We start from the raw sequence: 20,380 nt of genomic DNA on the forward strand, positions 1-20,380 counted from the left end.
GAAGTCTGCAAGGACACAGATGTGTCAGGGGAGAAGAGTATAGCTTGATGAGCTCTAGGAGGGCACAGGCTGTAGGAGAGTGACTTTCAGGGATCCCCAGAGGGGCAGGTCCAGATAGTACAAGACAAAACCACTTATCAGACATGTTCTGTTTCTCCAGTGATATATTCCACTTACACTTACATTCCTCCTTATATTTATATTTTAAACTTTGTTCCATTTTGCTCTGATGTATGGTATTTTACTATAACCCTTAACTTACTAAACTGGCAAGTTGATTTATTTTTGTTTGTTTTGTTTTTAATCATCATTACATTTCCACTTAACAATTTGTATCACTTTCTTTGTGGGTTTTTTTTGTCTTAAGTTACATTATTAACCAAAACAATAGTGCTCCTAAAAAACCAAAACGATATGCCTTATTTTGTCATCTGTACCTTTCACTAGAGAGCCATCATTTGGTATAGGTTTAACAGCACCTTAAATGATGATGACTGAAGTTCTGTAGCTTTCTGGCAAGAGGCTCAATTTAAAATAAAAAGTAAAGATTTTCCAGTATTCCATTATAGATTAATTTGAGGTTTGTTTTGTTTTGTTTTGTTTTTGCATGCAGTGGATTAAATTCAGAAGTTGGTGAATTGAGATCAAGATATTCAGACCTCCTTTAGGAGTTTTATTTAATAATTAAATAAATTATTATTTAATTATTTATTTTAAAAAGGAGCAAAGAGTGTAGACTTCATTAGTACCTTGTAGCATTCCTTGTCTTAGATGAGAAATTAAGTAACTCAGAAAGGAGATGTGGCTCTTAAATGGTTGCAGGTTAAATGACCTATTCCTGGGGGTGTGGCCTGCCCAAGTATAGGAGCCCTGGTTGGGAAATGATGCAAGAGGGCTGTGGCCTGTGTTGGGGAAAGTGTAGAATAGAAATGGATTGAAAATATTTTTTATATTCATTCTTAATGTCGTTTGTATTAATAAAATTGAAATTTACATTGCAGACTCAGTCCGCTAGTAGCACACTCCAGAAACACAAATCTTCCTCCTCCTTTACACCTTTTATAGACCCCAGATTACTACAGATTTCTCCATCTAGTGGGACAACAGTGACTTCTGTGGGTAAGTAAAGCAGCACCAGGAAAGCAGTTGATAACCAGGACTTGAGTTGCTCTTGAATGTGGCTCAGGCACGGCCTGGTGGCCGCTCACAGGCACTGACCTTAGATACAGAAACTGCTCCCATCACGCTTGCGGTGCCTAATTTGCAACAAACTGCATAGTCGATTTCCTTTTTTCCATATACATTTCTTACAAGTTTCTTTTCCTTAATGAAGTGGTGGCCTGTGAATATTTACTTGAGATGAAGGCAGGGTGGAGTGGGTTTGGCGGTGTCGGCATGCACAGACAGCAATTTCGAATGTCTTGTGTTTCAGTGGGGTTTTCCTGTGATGGAATGAGACCAGAAGCCGTGAGGCAAGACCCTACCCGGAAGGGCTCAGTGGTCAATGTGAACCCCACCAACACTAGGCCACAGAGCGACACCCCAGAGATTCGGAAGTACAAGAAGAGATTTAACTCAGAGATCCTGTGTGCTGCCTTATGGGGTGGGTACCTGGCTGCTGCCCTCGGCCGTTGCATTCCTCCTCCGAGCAGGGTGGGCTGGTCTTCTGAAGAAGTGCTCTTTGAATCGTTCGGGGTTTTTTGAAGGGCTGTTGACTAAGAAGAAGGAAGACTCTGGGATTCCCGTAACTTTTACCTTCTCCTGTAGGCTGAGTGGTGCGTTGGTACAGCCGTCTTGGAACATGTATGTACTTGCACTTGTTACGGCAGTCCAATACTGTAAAGGATGACTAGTCCCCGCTTTATCACGCAAAAGGAAAAATAAAACAATGAGAACGGCATTCAGTCCGTATTTATTGGAAGAATGAAGAACTTCATTGATGTGCTTTTCTTTAAATATTTCCAGTCAGCTTTTCTTCCCTTGCTCTTTATGACTTGGGCCTGACATCCAAATGAAGCTTTTAAAACCTGTATGCCATGTGCTGGGAGTCCACGAACGGGAATATTGAGCTGACTCGGCCTCTTGAACACCTGTAGCATCTTGTGAACCTCAGACACCAGAGAAGTTGTTCATTGAGAGTCTGCTTCACTGAGAGTCTGCTTTGCACAGAGCCCTCTGTCTTGCACTCTAAAACTCGTTTTTCCCTTACCCTGTCCTCCTGCCTCGCTATCACAGATGGACCCTGCCTTTGGTCCTAACCTTGTCTTCTAGTCCCACACGTTTTTGTTCTTCTCCAGCCTGAACCCTGAGGTTATTTTTAATCCTATTTTTAACAAGGACCTGCTTCTACCCAGAAAAGGGTTACTCCCTCTGCATTGCAAGTATAAATGGATAAAAGACATGAACTCTGTTGGCTTGAGGTCCGCAGCCAAGCTTCCGCACTGGCTGAACCAGACCCCCTTCCCTCACCCGTCTTGGGTGCGCTCATTTCAGCCACTCTCCTTGCCTGTTGCTTCTCAGGAAAAAACGTAGAAACTGCCTTCTCCTTTTTCCTTTGAGGTCTGGATTTCCACCTTATCACTACTGACAGCCCCCAAGGATAGTAAAGTCTTTTTGTTGTTAACCTCCTGGGTGAAGGTACCAGGAGCTGGTTGGCGATTGTTGAGATCACCGTGTTCTGGGCGGCTCACTGCACCCTTGCAGCTGGGTAGGGCCGAGCCGGTCCTTCTCACAGAAGCTCCCGCTGCTGATGAGTTAGCCTGCTGCTTTTCTCTGAACAGTGTCCTTTCGGCTGCTTTGCTTCCCCCGGCCCCTCAGCACCCACCTTGTACTGTCTTTGCTTCCCTCAGACTTAGCCCTTCAGTTCCCATCCCTTCTTGTTGTCCACGTAGCTCTTTCTAGCCCCATCTTCCAGCTTGTGTTTTTTACCTGCTGTTTGGACATTTCTGCCAACATTCTAAATTCAGTACATGGTAAAGAAAGCACCTCTTCCCTCCCCCCACCACCTGTACCCTGAGGCTGACCTTTAATATCTGTCAGTGGAACCACTGTCTGCCCAGGGATGTAAAGTGGAAGCCCCTGAACCAGCTCCTCCTTCCCTCCATCCAACTTTGATCCGTTTTCAAGGATATACTAGATTCCACTTTAGCACAGTTTTTCACATTTGTTCACTCCTTTTATTTCCTCCTGCCACCGTCCACTTGAGGCCTTCATTGTCACTTGCCTGTTGCAGATGCCCGGTTGTAGCTTAGCAAATACATGGTTTTATATCAGATGGCTCCCCCTTTCCATGAACCCTTAGTTGCTCCTTGTTGCCTGCCACAATACAGTTTCATCATCTTGGAAATTTGAGATCTTTTCAGTGTTACTCCCAACTCTTTCTGTTCAGAAGATCTATCTTGTAGGCCAGCTGAGCTTTGCTCACTGTCATCCGATGTCACCCTGTCATTCTGAATCTGCCCATGTGATCTCCAGTTGTGATGCCACTCCCCCAATTCCTGCCCTGTCTTCAATGCTGCATCCACCCCTAGATCCTTTCTGGATTCTTCCACCTCAGTGTGACCTTGCCCTCCTCAGAGCCGTCCTTCTGCTTTTACTTTGCCACTTTGAGGGCTTTCGCTCTCACTGTCAGTATCGATGCACTTATTTCCCCTCCATGTGAACCCTTAGCAGTAGGGGCTGTGTCTTAGCCATTCTCTGCATCACCACCCAGAGTGTGCACTTAGTCAGTACAGAGAAACAGAGGCACAACAACTTGTTTTTTCAGTTTTGAGGTAAGATATAGCCACAAAATATCTCAGTAACAATAGAGCAAGGTGGTTTATGATATGCTGTTTAAATGGCTTATCCAAAAGAGTTGAAGTTGAGCCAAGAAGAAATTTTAGTAGGCTAAAGCTGTGTGTGATCCTTTGAAGCCCGAGAGAACATTCAGCTTGGCCCTGTGGGGAGAGGAAAACGGCCTTCCCACAGGAACAGCGGCATTTGTTCTGGTGGTGGGGCAGGCAGATTAGAGGTGCAGGTGTATTTGAGGACACTGCAGTTCTTCGACCTTGCGGCTCAGTGGCTCGAAAGGGTTAGGAATTTTACTCCAGAGTTAGACGCCAGAAGGAGGGTGGCAGCAGTAACGGTTCTGAGAAAGAAGGGCATTTTAGGGGGAACTGCTCAAGTCACTGGATTGTGTTTATGTGCTACTATACTTCCAAACGGAAGAGTTTGCTAGGAAATTAGAGATGGAAAGAGTATTTTCTATGTGAGAGGAAAGGGCTGAAGAATGCTTCAGTATTGTCTTGGTAGGGATAAAGTTTGAAGCCATGAGAAAGAGTCCAAGGAGAGCCATGGGGGTGGGGAGAGAAGAGGTCACCAAGGGGAAGTAGGAAGGCTGTCAGCGGAGCCTGGCGGAGGGTCTCACCAGTCCCCATTTCAGGAAGCTGAGGTAGGGTGCCGAAACCCGCAGGCGTCACAGAGACCGGGTGGGAGCTCCAGGAAGTCCTGCTCTGACAATTAAACTTGTGGAGCCTTGATGGCAGTGTTTAGTACACTGATGGGGAAAGAAGTTAAACTGCAAGCAGTCAAGGAGAGCTGGCGAGGAAGCAGATACAGAAAGTGCAGAAGGTTGATCATCAGATTTAAAGGCTCTTGGCCGTCTTTCCCTTCAGCCTTCACAAGATTCATGTGAACACAATTGCAATTCTTAGTGCAGCTCACCTGTGAATATTTAGGGTATGCTAATCTAAGTATTATGAGGTTTTTAATTATACATAACACCTAAAAGGTTAAAGTATTTTTGTGAAAAGTTATTGCGGCATGCAGCTCAGTTTTTCATGAACCTGTCATTTCCAAGCTTGGAATTTCCCAGTGACTGTCTGTATTCTTTTGACTGTTAGCCTTGATATTCTACAAAATTATAGTTCCTGGAAACATAATGGAGAACTAAAAGGTAGAGTGTAGGTGCCGAAATACCTGCAATTTTTTATAGTTTTACCTTTTATTCCTCTCTTCCTTCTTACTATAAAATCTTGAAATTGATGTTTTCATGGTATTTGTTTTTGGAAACCATAAATGATAGATTTCACAAGCCTTATACTTTGAGTAATTATTAGATTCTTGATGTAAATTTTTTAGCCCCTCAGAATTGAAGATTGCTGAGGAAAATGAGATGTTATACAAAACAGAACCTTTGTAATGTGCTCTTTCATGACAGCTCTGTCAAGACATTTTGTGTGTTTTCTGCATATAACTCTGAAGCTGTTTAGAGTCAACTCACCTAGGTATGTGGAAGGAAACCACTAAGAGTAATGTCCAAATACATTCTCCATTGAGGTAGCATAGGGCTGTTCTAGTTTGCTAATGCTGTGGAATGCAAAACACCAGAGATGGATAGGCTTTTATAAAACGGGGGTTTATTTCGCTACACAGTTACAGTCTTAAGGCCACAAAACGTCCAAGGTAACACCTCAGCAATCGGGTACCTTCACTGGAGGATGGCCAATGGCGTCCAGAAAACCTCTGCTAGCTAGGAAGGCAGCTGGCGTCTGCTCCAAAGCTCTGGCCTCAAAATGGCTTTCTCCCAGGACGTTCCTCTGTAGCAAGTTTGCTCCTCTTCAAAACATCACTCCCAACTGCACTCCGTTCCCTCCCCCCGAGTCAGCTCATTTATATAGCTCCACCAATCAAGGCCCGCCCTCAATGGGCGGGGCCATGCCTCCATGGGAACATCTCGTCAGAATCATTACCCACAGCTGGGTGGGGCACATTCCAAGCAAATCCAACCATTACCAAAATGTCTGCCCCACAAAACTACAAAGACAGTGGCATTTGGGGGACATAATACATTCAAACCGGCACAAGGGCTAACCTCTAAAGTAAAGTTATATGAAAATCAGTGAAGCACTATATACATTAAATGTTAATTTCTCTTACATTGTTAATAAATCTTTTAAAAATGGACAGCAGGTTTTTCATTTTAGCATTAAGTGATTAATGTGTTTGATGTTTCTGTTAAAGAAAAACTTCTTGCTAATAAAAACATAATGACTTGCTGTACCACCCGTACACCCAAAACAAAGCAAAACAAAACAAAAACTCTGTCAGGCTATGGCCTCTAGTTCAAAGCTACAATCTTACCTGATTTATAAAACATCAGTAACACCCAGAGCTGAGCTATCTGTGGTGATGTGGTAGCCACTGGCCACATGTGGCTATTTAACTTTAATTTAATTAACATAGAAAGTTCAGTTCTTCATTCCCACTATCCGCATGGCTGATGTCTGCCGTATCGGACAATGCAGATAAAGAACATACCTGTCGCAGCAGAAAGTTCCATTAGGGCCAGTCTAGAAGCCATATGCACTTAAAGCCTCCAGTTTCCTTATGCTCTATGTATAATCATATTTGAATTGTATTTTAGAGACTAGGGATTTTTCCTCTACTCTTATTTTAAAGATCACTGTATGGGAAGCAGGTAGAAGCTTCCACCAGACTTTCTAAAGCTGCTTCCTCTTATGTCAGACCCTAGGGAACTATCTGAGAAAAGTCACGCTGGGCGGAAACGTGGCTGAGGTCTGTCTGGGGCAGAATGCGGGGCGTAGTTGCTTCTGCAAGGGGTGGAGGCAGAGACCTGCACTGCATCTCATCTGAGTCTGTGTAGCAGTGAGGTTTTGTTTAAAAGTAAATTCCAGGTCCCAGCAGAGTCTTGGACCTTCTGCAGGGCATGTGCGGTTGTTGAAGAAGTGGCATGGCTCAGAGTGTCTGAGGAATCCTTGGTGAATTGATGTTTTGATGTGCAGATCTTGAGAAAGTTGAAAGAGACTACTGTCACAACCTCAGTTAAGGTCTCTATCCATCAAGTGTAAGATCGCAAAAGCCTGAGGAAGTGGTGGAGAAGGGGAGGTGTTATCCGGCTTCGAGGCTGGTCTGGCTCATTTGTGGGGAAGAGTCATGGGCCGGGGGTGGGGGTTGCTGTTGATAGAAATGGCAAAGGTCAGGAAGTTGGTGTCAGTAGAGATCTGTGGTGGACAGAAAAGCAGGAAGGCGGGGTATGGAATTGGGAGTTACTGGCTCGGGTGCACTCACAGAGCCTAGATTGGAGAGCTTGTCATCAGACGTAGAGTGAAGGAAACATCTCTATGTAAGAAGCAGAGAATGTGCATGGAAACAAGGATGAAACCTCAAAAAGAAAAAAAAAAGGCAGCTAGAGAAGATCATAAAGTACCTGCTCAGGAGCCAAGATGGGTCAGAAGGGAGGTCACCTGTTGAATATTCCTAAGAGATTGAGGGACAGGTGTCTAATGTGTGATGAGACGTAGAATCTGTAAAACCAAGGAGGTGGTGCACTTGGGACATACTGGGGCAACTTAGGAAGAGCTAGAAACATGGATTATGAAGGAAATCAAGAAAATGAGGCCTCTTCATTTTTTTTCTTGTATCCTTTTTTGTATTTATGTAAATATTGCACCATCAGTCTTCTAGGCCATAACTCAGGGTGATCTGCTGCAACTTTGGTTGCAGTTTACAGGTTTTGACTATTGTAAGCATTTCTTTTTCTGGGTGAATTTTGAAAACCACACAGCTTTCCAAATACGTGTTATTAACCTTTCTGTGTATCCAGAGTGTTTGCAAAGCCCAGCATAAAACACAGGCCCTTCTGTGTTCTTGAAACAGGGGTGAACTTGTTGGTGGGCACAGAGAGTGGCCTGATGCTGCTGGACAGAAGTGGCCAAGGGAAAGTGTATCCCCTGATCAACCGAAGACGGTTCCAACAGATGGACGTCCTTGAAGGCTTGAACGTCTTGGTAACAATATCCGGTAAGATTACTACTTGACGTCTGGTTAATAAAGCAGAATATGTAGTATCGTGGGCATATTTCTAGAGATTCTATGATGGTTAAATGGCATATCTCTAAAATAATGCGATAGGAAATTTTACTCAGATATGACACATGTACACTTAACCTGTCTCTTCTGAAAAGCAGACTTAAAAGGGTACACACATGTATTTTACACCTCCCACCCAGCCCAGCACACCCTTTACACCCTCCGCCATTGCTTGTTCAGTTTGCTCCGGCCCATCCAGTGGGTAGGTGTGTGCGTGCAAAAGGATCCCCTCTTTGCCCTGATCGCAAAATTATTACGTTAAATCAGTTAAAACTTAGTATGAGTTTCTCTTTTTAAAAAAGCATTTTTCTTTAACTATACAATATGTAGTTAATGTAGAAAATAAGGAGCTACTGCAGAAAAGCGACTAGGAAGAACAAAAAGTAAAATAATCCAGAGATAAAATCTAATAAACCTTTTGGTCTTTAACTTCTAGCCTTTTTAGGCACACACCACACCCAAAGAAAGACTTAAGATAAAAAGCCCTGCCTAAAATATGGTTATGCAATATTTACATGTACAGAGAATAATGAGAGAATAATATGGCAGCCAGGTACCATCTAGTCAACAAATGTTAAAATACTCTGTTAATAAATAGCTGCTAACTCTCCCCCCATCCATTGGCCCCTGGTAACCAACTATTCTAGAACTGGGACGGGTCCTACCCAGGCCTGTTTTCGTCTTGAAGTATATTTGTCTGCACCTAGGCAGCCTGCTTTTTTCATGTCATTAAATAGTCCTCCATGATACCTGTTTCAAATGGCTACAGAATATTTCCTTGCATGGTTGTATTAAAATTGATTCATTTATTTCCTGTTGTTGGTCTTTAGGTTTATCTTTATTTTTTCCTCATGTAAACATTTGTAGCTTGTTTAACCTTTGGGCAATATCTGTCTTGCATAGGATAATCATTTCCTAATTGCATTATTGATGGGTCCGAGGGCATGTACAATTATGAGACTTTAAATAGGCTTTAGGGTATCAACAGCAATTTTGATTTAATTATCCGCTAGCTCAACTGTGTTTGTTAATGTATTTATATATTTACTTCAACTTTCAAACACACTTTTGGTTTTAAGTAAGGCAGTTTGTTAAAATGCTAAAGTGTCCCCATCTTAGATAAGAAAATAGCTGTTTAAAACTTGACTGTTGGAATAAGTCTTTAAACTAGAGGAAAAATAACAAATATGCAGCTAAATATGGTTTAAACTTCATTTTCTAATCCAATGTAATACGAATCATGGGGATCAGTTATCAGCTGGTAACAGCAATAATTTTTTCCTCACCTTTTTGTATTTTTTTGTTTAGTAGCTTTTCTAATGGTTTGCACATGCCATTTTAGGAGGCTTTGAAAATAGAAAAAACTAGGAAGAGTAAAACAAAAACGGTCCCCTATCTCAGCGATAAGTAATTGTATTGGTTTCCTAGGGCTCCTTTGACAGGCTGCTACAAGTTTGGTGGCTTCAAACAGCAGCACTTAGCTCCTGCACAGCTCTGGAGGCTCCCAGGGAGACATTGCTCCATCTCTCCGTCTCTGCCGGCCCTTGTGACTGCAGGCAGCCTTGGGCATTTCTTTGTTGGTGGCCCTGTCACCTGGCCCCCTCTCGCAGTCGTCGGGTGTCTGACGTCCCTTTCCTTACTCTCAAAGGGACACCAGTCATTAGCTGGAGGGTCAGCTGTTCTCGAGATCCTGAACTTTCTAAATAGGGTCACGTGCACGGGTATGAGGATTAGGACTTGGAGGTGTCATTTGGGGGGACACAGTTCAACCCTTGACATATTGTTAGCATTTCAGTACATTTCCTTCTCTTTTCTATAAATACATCTTACAATATGGGAATAAATTCCTCCACAGAAAATTATGTAGCCTTCCTTTCATGTCACTTCTACTGAGCATTTTCTCCACTTTAAAAAATTATTCCCAACTTTAAAATATTGTATTGACACCTAAGGCACATACTGAAAGTGCCCAGATCATTACTGCACAGTTGAGTGAATTATCACAAGATGAGTATATCCAGAGAGCCCCACCCAGTGAGGAAAGGCGGCATTCGCAGCACCCAGAAGCTTGCCGTGCGGCCTCCGGGTCTCGGTCTCTGTCCCCCCAGAAGCAGCCACTATCCTGATTTGAACTCCCTGTATTAGTTTTGTCTTTGTTGAACTGAATTGATGTAAATTTTTCAGTGTTTTTTATAAGTGTATTTACTGTTGCTAGCATTTGTCTCATTTCCTCTTTTGAACCATTATGAACACTGCTGCTGTGAAAATCCCTGCTGTGTGTTGGGGACCCAAGTGCACACATTTATGTTGGAGAAATAAGTGGGTCCTACAGAGAGAGTGTGCACAGCCACCTCTCATAGCTGACACCAGACTTCGTTCTGAGTGGTTTCAGCAGTTCACAACACTAGTTCATAAGGATTCTGGTTGCCCCAGACCTCGCCTGCCTTTGATATTACCTGTCTTTACATCCTCTTAGGTGTATGAAATTGTATCTCATGGTTTTAATACACATTTCCTTATTGACTCCTGAGATCAAGCACCTTTTTATGTGTCTATGGGATCTCTTTTGTAAAGCTTCTGCTTATCCTCTTACTGAGTTTTTCTATTGGGTTTTCTCACTTTCTAATTTATAGGAGTACTTTACATATTCTAGATGTGAATCCTTTGTCCGTTATTTAAGTTGCACATATCTCCAATTTGTGGCTTTCATTTGCTAGATTTGAGTCCTGCATGGTTAATTTATTTAATCTTTCTGTGCTCTGAATTTCCTCATTGGTCAAATGGGAGGTGATACCTAAGAATGAGAGAATTTTGAGAATCAGAAGGCATTATAGATGTTAAAGCATCTTAGAAACTCTAATGGTTGTATTTTTGTACAGCTATTTGTATTCCTTTGTCATTTGTTGATACTGACTGACTATGTAAGTGTGAGTTCTGTAGTCTTTTAAAACTTTCCTTCCAATTCAGGCCTGCACCTGTTGATAATTCTGTGGGAGTATAAAAGTCCATAGCTTGCATTGAGTTTCTGAGTCAGTTTTGGTATGAAATGGTTCCTTTTGTGGAATAATATTTTTTTGTTGTTGAAGTTTTTTTAGTTACTGTTGTTATGAGTGATGGTACCTACTTTTGAATATGAATTTAAATTATTTGTATTTATTTTGCTAGGCAAAAAAGATAAGTTACGGGTCTACTATTTGTCCTGGTTAAGAAATAAAATACTTCACAACGATCCAGAAGTTGAGAAGAAACAGGGATGGACGACTGTTGGGGATTTGGAAGGATGTGTGCACTATAAAGTTGGTGAGTTTGAGGAGGCTCAGAAGGGTCTTGTTTTCCGGGATTTAATTGGTGCTCCATTGAAAATCCACGTCTTTGAAGCTTTTGGTGAACTTGTTTCTGATATCTGTGGTTTGTTTCTCATATTAGATTTCTGAGCCATCTTCCAGACCTTGTCTTACAGCCTTCCGTGCACCTGAAAGCATAACCTACAGCTCGTCCCTCCCACTCTGGCCATCTGCATTCTCACTCCCCGCCAGTCCGTCTTGTGGGGGACCCTTTTTACCCCTAAGGCTAAATTTAAATGTAATGAAATGAAATGTGCACGAGCAGGTTGTCCTCCAGGGGGAGCCAGAGGCGGGCGCCCTGGGCCGCGCTGACTGAGTGCCTCTGTGTCCCGTCTGCAGAACGATGCCCGGGCGCTTTCTGGAGATAGAAGTGTGGAGTATCACTCAGTCCTTACCTTGATGCTTTCGGGACCTTTTTTTCTCCCAGGTTATCTAGACCTGTGCTGTGTAATATGGTACAGCCACCAAGCACAGGGGCTATTTGACTTTATGTTTAAATTTATTAAAATTAAATCAAAATTAAAGTTTAGTTCCTCAGTTGCAGTAGTTAACATTTCAGTATTCAAGAGCAAATGGGGCCTAGTGGCTATCACGTTGGTACAGAAAGAGAACATTTCCTTCATTGCAGAAAATTCTATTGGATAGTGATGTATTAATGGTAATGTCGGTTATTTATTTTAACAGCATTTTACAAGGAGCGTTAACAACTTACTGAGCCATCTCCCATGCTTGGAGAATCAATAGATGGCATATTTATAAAGCTTGCAGAAGACACCTAAAAGAGTTCCGTGTTGATACTGACCTGTGCTTCTCTCCCTCTTTCTCTCTCCTTTTTTTTTCCAGTAAAATATGAAAGAATAAAATTTCTGGTAATTGCTTTGAAAAGTTCTGTGGAGGTCTATGCATGGGCACCCAAGCCATATCACAAATTTATGGCCTTTAAGGTAATGATAGCATACATTTAAAAGTAGCAACAGCCACACAAGCTGCCACCCAGAACCGGAGAATAGATGAAATTGATAATGTAAAAGCTGTGTGCTAATACAACTTATGACATTATCATAAGAGAGGTCATTTCTAAGGACCTGTTTTCTGTTACTTTAAATGTAATTTGCTTCGTTATCTGCTTCACGAGGAGAGGGCTGAATGTTGAGCACTTTGATTATTGTGCCTTATGATGACAGAGGAAAGGAGAAAAATACCACCAGCCCCCATCTTTATTAAAAAGCAGATCTTGATCTTCCATCTAAAGTCATGGATTTCTAAATATTTAGATACGTTTTTTATTTTGTCCATTGTGTCCAACATATTAGACATTGTGACGTATATCTGTACAATAGAGTACTAGTTAGAATTCTGAGTTAACAGAAATTCTTAGTGACATAAGGAATGTGAATTTTACGTTAGATGGAAAAAACAAGCTAAAAATACATATTTAGTATGATCCATTTTGTTTAAAGAAAAAAACTTTGTAGAAAAAATATCAGTAATTATTATCTTTGGGTATTTTTAATATTTCTCTGTTTATAATTTATTCTAGAGTTTGCACTAAATACAGATATATGAAATTTTAAATTAAAAATGGCATTACTATTGTATTACATATTTTAAATAACTTAATAGCATCCTTTCTAATACTAGACATAAAACCTTAAGCATATCTCTTATGACTCTTAGTGCAGGGCAAGAAATTAACCTCCTCCCCCAAATTATTCTATTTACTTATTTTGGATTTTTTTTTTCGTATTTTATTAAAAGCGTATGCTTCGTTATCTGGAAAACTTGTATGTATATTAGATTTAGTGATTATCTAGTGAAGCGCAATCAGTGGGGTTGCCTTTTTTTTTTTTTTTTTTAAATCCATCTGTTATGGACTCAAAATAATTGCTTGTAAAATACAATTATCTTTTGAGTTCTGGTCTTAATATCTTTAATGTACCAGGTACCACATTCATTGCTTTTATAAATGTTATCTGATTCTCTGTTTTATCATCATCCCAATCTTGTGAGCTGTGGTTGTTGATATTAAGGTAAAAACAGGATTTCCAGTGCATCACAGGTTGTCATAGCAGTCCATGACAGCCTTTCAGCACCTGTCATTTCAGTCGAAAAATGAAAATAGATGTCTCTAGCGCAAAATCATGACAGTGATAATGCTGATAAAATTCATTTCCTATGACTTCCAGAACTCCTCTGTCTCGATTGTCTGCATTTGAATAGTTGGGTGGTATGCTACAGAAAGTCCTCCGTATTTCATTTTAGACAGTTTTCTGATTGATACAAAGAGCAGAACAGTAAATGACAGGGCAGAATTCCTGGTCTGGGTAGGGGGGATTCAAAACATGGTTTCTGGGAGAAGTATCTTCCAGAAGCTGAGTAACAGACAAAAGCCTGACAAAACTTACTTTACCGAGTAGTTTTGTTTGTGGTGTGGTTGCTAGTGTCGCTCAGTAATTGAATAACTGAATACCTTGCATCTAGCTTCTCTAGTTTGCTCTTTTGGAAATAAGTTCACGTCATCTTACTGCTGATCTCTTACTTCCTTGTAGTCATTTGGAGAATTAGTACATAAGCCATTACTGGTGGATCTCACTGTTGAGGAAGGCCAGAGGTTGAAAGTGATCTATGGATCCTGTGCTGGCTTCCATGCTGTTGATGTGGATTCAGGATCAGTCTATGACATTTATCTACCAACACACGTAAGAAAGAACCCACACTCTATGGTTGGTTGACTGGCTTCATTTTGTTTTGACTTTTTCTTTCTTCTGCTTAGTGAACTAACACCAGCAGGGATTCCTCACTTCCCCTCGGTGTGGGGGTGAGACAAGTGAAAGCCCACTCTCAGTGTTCTGCGAGGCCCTCTGAAAACTTCTTAGCTCTTGGCTTGGACTAACATGGGATGGATTGGGGGCAGTGGCTGGTAGGCCAGAATGTCCCTGGGTTTGGGGTGGTTCTAGGAACATAACTTGTCAAATGGGGCCCACAATCCCAATATGTTCCAGGGACCTCAGAAAACCCGAGTTGTAAAAAGTACACTTTGGGATGTTTATCACATGGGTTCTCCAAAATGGTATCCAGTTGCTGTATTTATCACCAGGGTACTGGTGCATTCAACTAGGACAGTCTTCCAGGGTTGTAACAAACTCGCTTCTTTTTACTTTGCTCCTCCTCGCTAGATCCAGTGCAGCATCAAACCCCATGCAATCATCATCCTCCCCAACACAGATGGAATGGAGCTTCTGGTGTGCTATGAAGATGAGGGGGTTTATGTGAATACGTATGGAAGGATCACCAAGGATGTGGTTCTACAGTGGGGAGAGATGCCCACATCTGTAGGTATGTATGGCTGAGGGGCAAAGGCAGGATTTTTTGAAAGTGGAGCCCTCTCTAAAATTGCATGTATTTATCATACTAATTTTGCATGTTGTTCAAACTTCTGGCTATTTAGAAGAGTGGTTTGGCAATAGATGGTGGAAAGTTAGGTTGTAGACTGTTTTAGAACAAAATCCAAAAAGTATTTTATACTTTAAAAAAACTCCATTATTACAGTCCTTCACTTAATCCTTAGGATATCCACAGTGAATAGGGCAGGGTTTGTTTTTTTTTTTTTTCAGTTGTTGACTGATTTGTGGAAAGGGAGACAGAAAGGTAAGTGGTTTGCTCTTGGAAGTTACAGAGCCATGACAAGAAACAGTCTCTTAGGTTGACCTCGTTTGCATTCAGGAATAAAGGAAATAGGCTATTTGAAATTTTTATGGCTTTTAAGTTTAAATCCTGAAACTATTTTGAGTATTTTGCAGTTAAAGTCACCATCTCTGTCTACTAGTCATTTCCTTCCCTTGTGACGAGTTGGATAAAAATATGTTACACTGAACTATGAGCTCAGTGGGTGATTTCTCGAGATAAGCAGAAATGCCTCAGGAAATTAAAAATGGATTTGGCCATTGATTCAAATCACCACATCCCAGGATAGACAGGAGGTTACAAAGGCAAGAGCAGTGACATCCCCCTAGAAAAATGCTGAGGTGCTAGGTTTATGTGCATGCATCTGACAAAAGCGCATCTTTTTATGGCTGTTTCATCTTTAACAAATGTATACATATTTTTTCCCTCCCCAAAAGCGTATATTCGATCCAATCAGACTATGGGCTGGGGCGAGAAGGCCATTGAGATCCGATCTGTGGAGACCGGCCACTTGGATGGCGTGTTTATGCACAAAAGGGCTCAGAGACTAAAGTTTTTATGTGAACGCAATGACAAGGTAACAGTGTCTCCATAGCTTCTTTTTACTTGCCACCTCCTTTGAGCAGTGTTTTCTTTCTCGTGGAGTTTGGGGAAGCCTTTCCTTGGGGTTTTGATAGATTCTGAAATAAATTCATCGACACTTTTTAGAAGTACGTTTAGATGTGTTGGTAGGAGTTGGAGTATACTTTATTTTGTTTTTGTTGTGAGGGGCGGGACATAATTGTCTCCAGGGAAATTATCACATATTGGGTTTCTTAGATTTTTTTTAAGCCTATTAGGTGACCTGTTTAGGCTGTGTTTGGTTTAGAGATAGGGAAGGGTAAGCTGTCAAGTGAGATGGATGAGATTCTTCTTTGTGAGTGCAAGGATCCACTCAGAGAATGTAGGTAAGTAAGCTGCTCTCCACTGACGTGTACCAGAAAGATACCACTTGGCAGTCTACATATTGAATAGCACAATAGTTTCATGGTTTACATGTCAGAAATACCCAACAATGTAAGTCATTTTATTCAAAAGTACTAGCACCTTCTGCAGCTGAGACCTGAGCGCACCAAAGCCCCAATTAAAGTCTTTATATATCAAAACTGACCACATCCCTGTCTTCCAGGGCTACTTACTCTCTGGGAGTCCCTCCCCAAACCAGCCCTGAAATGGGCCGAGGTTATTACTCACTGCAGCCTGCTTTGGGAGGGACGTCAGGTGTGGCACCGATCTCCACCCAGTGCCGCGTTCTCCGCTGTCCAGCTGAGGAGAGGCATGTCTGACGCCCGGAGGGAGCGCATGACGACCGTAGAGACTTGCCTCTTAAAAATACTTCCACCTCTTGCCTCAGATTGAAATATATTAAACATCCTAGCAGCCAACCTGCAGGCTAGCTTTTCAGATTAAACATAAAATTTGATGCGGCAAAAAAGAGCTACACTTCACTTCTTGGCAGATCTGCCACTGGCCCAGCCACACGTCAAACACAAAAGTGCCATCACTGCCAACCCTTTCTCCTGCTGTTTGACATCTCACTTGTTCATGGGTCTACTGTGTTTTTTATCCTACAGTCTCTCCCAAATCTGTTACCTTTGAAAATCCATCCAGGACTTGTCAGCTTTTTGTCTTACATTTTCCAACGTGCATTTAATGTGGCCATAACTATGTTCTTTGAACCTCGGGCTTTTAAATATTTTTATCATTCATGATGTTATGAAAGTAAATTCTGTTGTTTTGATGATAGAGTCAAATAAAGTGGCTGATAAATTTTAGCTTAATTTTTACAAAAGAGAGAGAAAATTAGGTTGCCAAAGAGTCTTCCCCATTGCTCATTTATATTTTCAAACACATTTACCTTTTAGAAAGTGTTAATAGTGGATGTCAACAGAACAAACCCAATTTCAGAAACGTCTATTTTTTGTTTTTATGGCAACATACAGGGAGTTCTATGGTTAAGAAGCCTCCTTAGTTGTAATAAAAATTGACTGCAAATGTTCACTCCTTACAAATCACAAATTCACATCATCCCCAGTTTTTCTGCCTGGGGGACCGTGGGAGGCTTTGCTGCCGTGCACATGTGTGGTCTTACTTTGATAAGGCCTCCCTTGACTTTCTCTCTTGCTTTTGCAGGTATTTTTTGCCTCTGTCCGGTCTGGTGGCAGCAGTCAGGTTTACTTCATGACCTTAGGCAGGACTTCTCTCCTGAGCTGGTAGAAGCAGTGCAAGCAGAGGGTTGCCGGCCTCCAGAGTCTTCAGGATCCTGAGAACTTGGAATTCCGTGAACTGGAGCTCATACCTGCACCGCGAGCCCAGGACAGCTGTGTGTGCAGACAGTGCACACTGGGTTCTTTCTCTCCTCTCCCTCCTCCTCCTCTCTACCAGTTCATCACCCCATTCTCTTCTCTTCCTTACTCAAAAGTAAACCGAGGCTGCAGTGCAGCTGGTGCTTTCCCATCCTACCATCAGGTGCTATCTGCATGTGGGGCTGAGCACCAGGCTAGCGAGCAGACACCTTTCCTTCAGCTCCAGGATTCCTTGTCTCTGAGTGACTGTCTTACGGCGTCCGAAGGCGGAGACCTTGGACGTGCTGTTGGTTTTATGGGAAGTGGCACAAGGAGGTGAGAAGTAGTGGTAGAAGCAGCAGCTTGCTGAAGCAGAGAGCAGATTTAATATAGTAACATTAACAATGTATTTAATTGACATTTCTTTTTTTGTAATGTGACAATATGTGGACAAAGAGGAAGGTGCAGGTTTAAGAAGTTAATATTTATAAAATGTGAAAGACACAGTTACTAGGATAACTTTTTTTGTGGTTGGGGCTTGGGGGGTGGGGTGGGGTAAGGGCTCCCATTTTGTTTCTTTTCTTTGCTTTTTTTTTTTTAATTTAAATTTTTATTTTTATTTTTGACCTGGCTAAGATCTCAGTCATTTTTCTGTGTACCAGGTTTTCCTAAATCATGTGCAGATGGTTCTAAAAAAAAAAAGAAAAGAAAAGAAAAGAAAAAAGAAAATGTGTGCATTTTGTATAATGGCCAGAACTTTGTTGTGTCACAGTATTAGCACTGCCTCAGTTAAAGGTTTAATTTTTGTTTAAACCTAGAAGTGCAAACAGCAGTTTTACCCCAGTCTGTACTTGCAGAAGAAGAAAAAAATTTTTAAACCACATTTTTTTTTTTTTTTTTTTTGCCTACCTCATTGTTTTTAATGCATTAAGAGGTGGTTTATTATATGTTTTTGGAGGAAACATTAACTTAATACCAAAACTATCAGATTGAAGTTTGACTGTTATTTTGTTACAAGCCTCAGTAGGAACAAGAAAAATTGGCCGTGAAGATGGGGAAATAGCCTTTGGCTTTGTGATGCAGTTTGCTTTCTAAACTTAGAAAGCAGAAGGCTTCATTTTTACCAGATTCGCCCTTACTGGTTGATGGGCAGCTACAGCCTACAACACATGGGGTCTCGTTGTTCTCAATTTGGGGTTTATTAGCAGACAGTGTTCACATTAGAATAGTCATACAAACTGTTCAGTGTTGTAGGAGCCTTTTCAGGGTGGGGGGGGGTGGTAATTCCCTTTTCTAAAAATGCAATGCACTAAAACTATTTTAAGACTGTAATTAATACGGCTTATTCATAAAATGGCATCTTCCTGTGTTTTAGGCGTAATACCCAAGCCCTGGCTTTTCTCTTTCTCTGACTTGCTCTCTTGTTCTCTCTCTGTTTTTTAAACCAGTTTTACTTTTTGAATATGTTCATGACATTTGTAATAAATGTCTTGGGTAATAATTTGTTTAATGGCTTCATGGTCATTACTCACTTCCTTTGAGTATATTGATATCTTGGTAAAGTAACTGCAGTGTCGTGATTCTGCCAATTTACTTTGCCTCTTACTGTGTTTTGAGTGGGAACACTACGTGGCAGCTGCTTTAAGCTGACGTTCATCAGACAAGCTTGGTGTTTCATAGGTTTACTCTTCCTCTGTCATTAGTTTTTTCTTATGGCATGAAAACAGGATTTTCCTTTATTCCCCCTCCACCCCTTCAAAATAAAACGTAACAGTCATTTGCCCGTTTGCCAAGGCCTTGCCTGGCTGTCTCCTCCCTTTGGCGTCCCTTCTGACTGCCATTGTTCCCTTCCTCCCAGCCCAACGGTTTTGCCAAAGGTTCTCATCTGAGCTACAAAAATCCAGTAAAAAATCTACGCTCACAAATACAGTATCAGCAGTTGGTTGCTACACACTCATAAAGACAAGTTGAGAAGCTTTACTCACTGTTTGGAGGGACAAAGAGCTGGAAATGGTTTATTTCCATGTGTATGATTTTGGAGTATGCTGATGGCTGATTCTTTTCAACTGACTTGTAATTAACATAGAGAAGGTTGAAGAGTTAATCCCACCTTTGGAAGGGACTTGAGAGAGGCTGGATTCCATCATCACAGGCCTCCACTCGAAGGCAGATCCCTGCTTATGGGTTCCTATAAATGTGTTTTGGCTTTTGCTGAGATGAAATGGTCCGTGGGGAAAACACATGCTGTGCACGCCAAGAAGAGGACGAACGGCCTGGCTTCTCCATCCATGCCTTCCCATGGCTTCGGAGAGAAGTGAGAGGTGGGCTGCGGTCCCGGAGACAGACTAAAACCCTGTTACCAGTGAGGAATGGGATGGATGGAGTGGCATCATTGTCTTATATTTTCCACAGACTTCAGGTCAACTGTCCAAGTTAAGTGGTAGGAAAATAATGCAAATGTTGTTACCTTGCTTGAGAGAACATGGTAATGGGATTTGACCTTAAGTAAGAATTTACTTGTTCTTTGCACAGCACCACACTCACTTGTCACATTCTTGTGTTTGAGCTGAACTTGATTGAATCTGTTGCTGGGCTTGCTTTATGGAAGTCAGACAGCCCTTTGTCCTGTGGTGATGGGTCCCTGGTGCAGGCTCTACGTGGCTCTCGTGGTCCTTATTCCTTCTTGAACTCACTGTCTTATAAGCCAGATTTTTTTTTTTCCATAGCTTGCTGCAGATGCCCAGTTAGGTTCTTGGTGAAAGATTGTGAGCTATTGAATTCCATTCTTTTAGAGAAGGGATGCCATTTTCCCCCCTTCTACAGGGTAGTGACTTTTCCACAGAAGTGCCAAGAGGGCAGAATTACAAAAGAAAACAGTATTATGTCAACATCATTATATGTGGAACATTGAACTCTTACAACAGTGCTCTTGAAAACAGAACAAAAAACACAAATATGTCTCTAGGTTTAGTCAGAGCTTTAGTAGAAACATTTCTGTCTTTAAATCAGAGTAACCCTTTCTGTATTGAGTGCAGTGTTTTTACATTTTTCTCAAGCACATGTTATGTTGGAGAAAATGTTTACAAAAATGGTTTTGTTACACTAATGTGCATCACATATTTATGGTTTATTTTTAAGTGATTTTTTATGGGTTAT

The 20,380-nt window shown here is 41.5% G+C and overlaps 1 protein-coding gene across 50 annotated transcripts in view; it reads left to right on the top strand.

Annotated features, from left to right (window-relative positions):
- The window catches only part of MAP4K4 (mitogen-activated protein kinase kinase kinase kinase 4), a 206,324-nt gene extending 187,597 nt beyond the window's left edge, over positions 1 to 18,727 (top strand). For 33 of the 50 annotated variants that reach the window (XM_037806477.1, XM_037806476.1, XM_037806488.1 and 30 more), the window contains 9 exons: positions 1,002 to 1,119; positions 1,433 to 1,603; positions 7,660 to 7,803; positions 11,038 to 11,172; positions 12,060 to 12,160; positions 13,766 to 13,915; positions 14,393 to 14,552; positions 15,338 to 15,477; positions 17,073 to 18,727. In XM_037806477.1, coding sequence (XP_037662405.1) covers positions 1,002 to 1,119; positions 1,433 to 1,603; positions 7,660 to 7,803; positions 11,038 to 11,172; positions 12,060 to 12,160; positions 13,766 to 13,915; positions 14,393 to 14,552; positions 15,338 to 15,477; positions 17,073 to 17,156 — 1,203 coding nt within the window. In that variant the 3' untranslated portion in view covers positions 17,157 to 18,727. Of the gene's footprint in view, positions 1 to 1,001; positions 1,120 to 1,432; positions 1,604 to 7,659; positions 7,804 to 11,037; positions 11,173 to 12,059; positions 12,161 to 13,765; positions 13,940 to 14,392; positions 14,553 to 15,337; positions 15,478 to 17,072 lie in introns of all 50 variants that reach the window. The other 17 variants (XM_037806473.1, XM_037806475.1, XM_037806474.1 and 14 more) reach the window with 1 other exon arrangement.
- The last annotated feature ends 1,653 nt before the right edge of the window (positions 18,728 to 20,380 follow it).

The sequence above is a fragment of the Choloepus didactylus genome, chromosome 17 (assembly GCF_015220235.1).
Source record: "Choloepus didactylus isolate mChoDid1 chromosome 17, mChoDid1.pri, whole genome shotgun sequence".
NCBI classification, from domain to species: domain Eukaryota; kingdom Metazoa; phylum Chordata; class Mammalia; order Pilosa; family Megalonychidae; genus Choloepus; species Choloepus didactylus.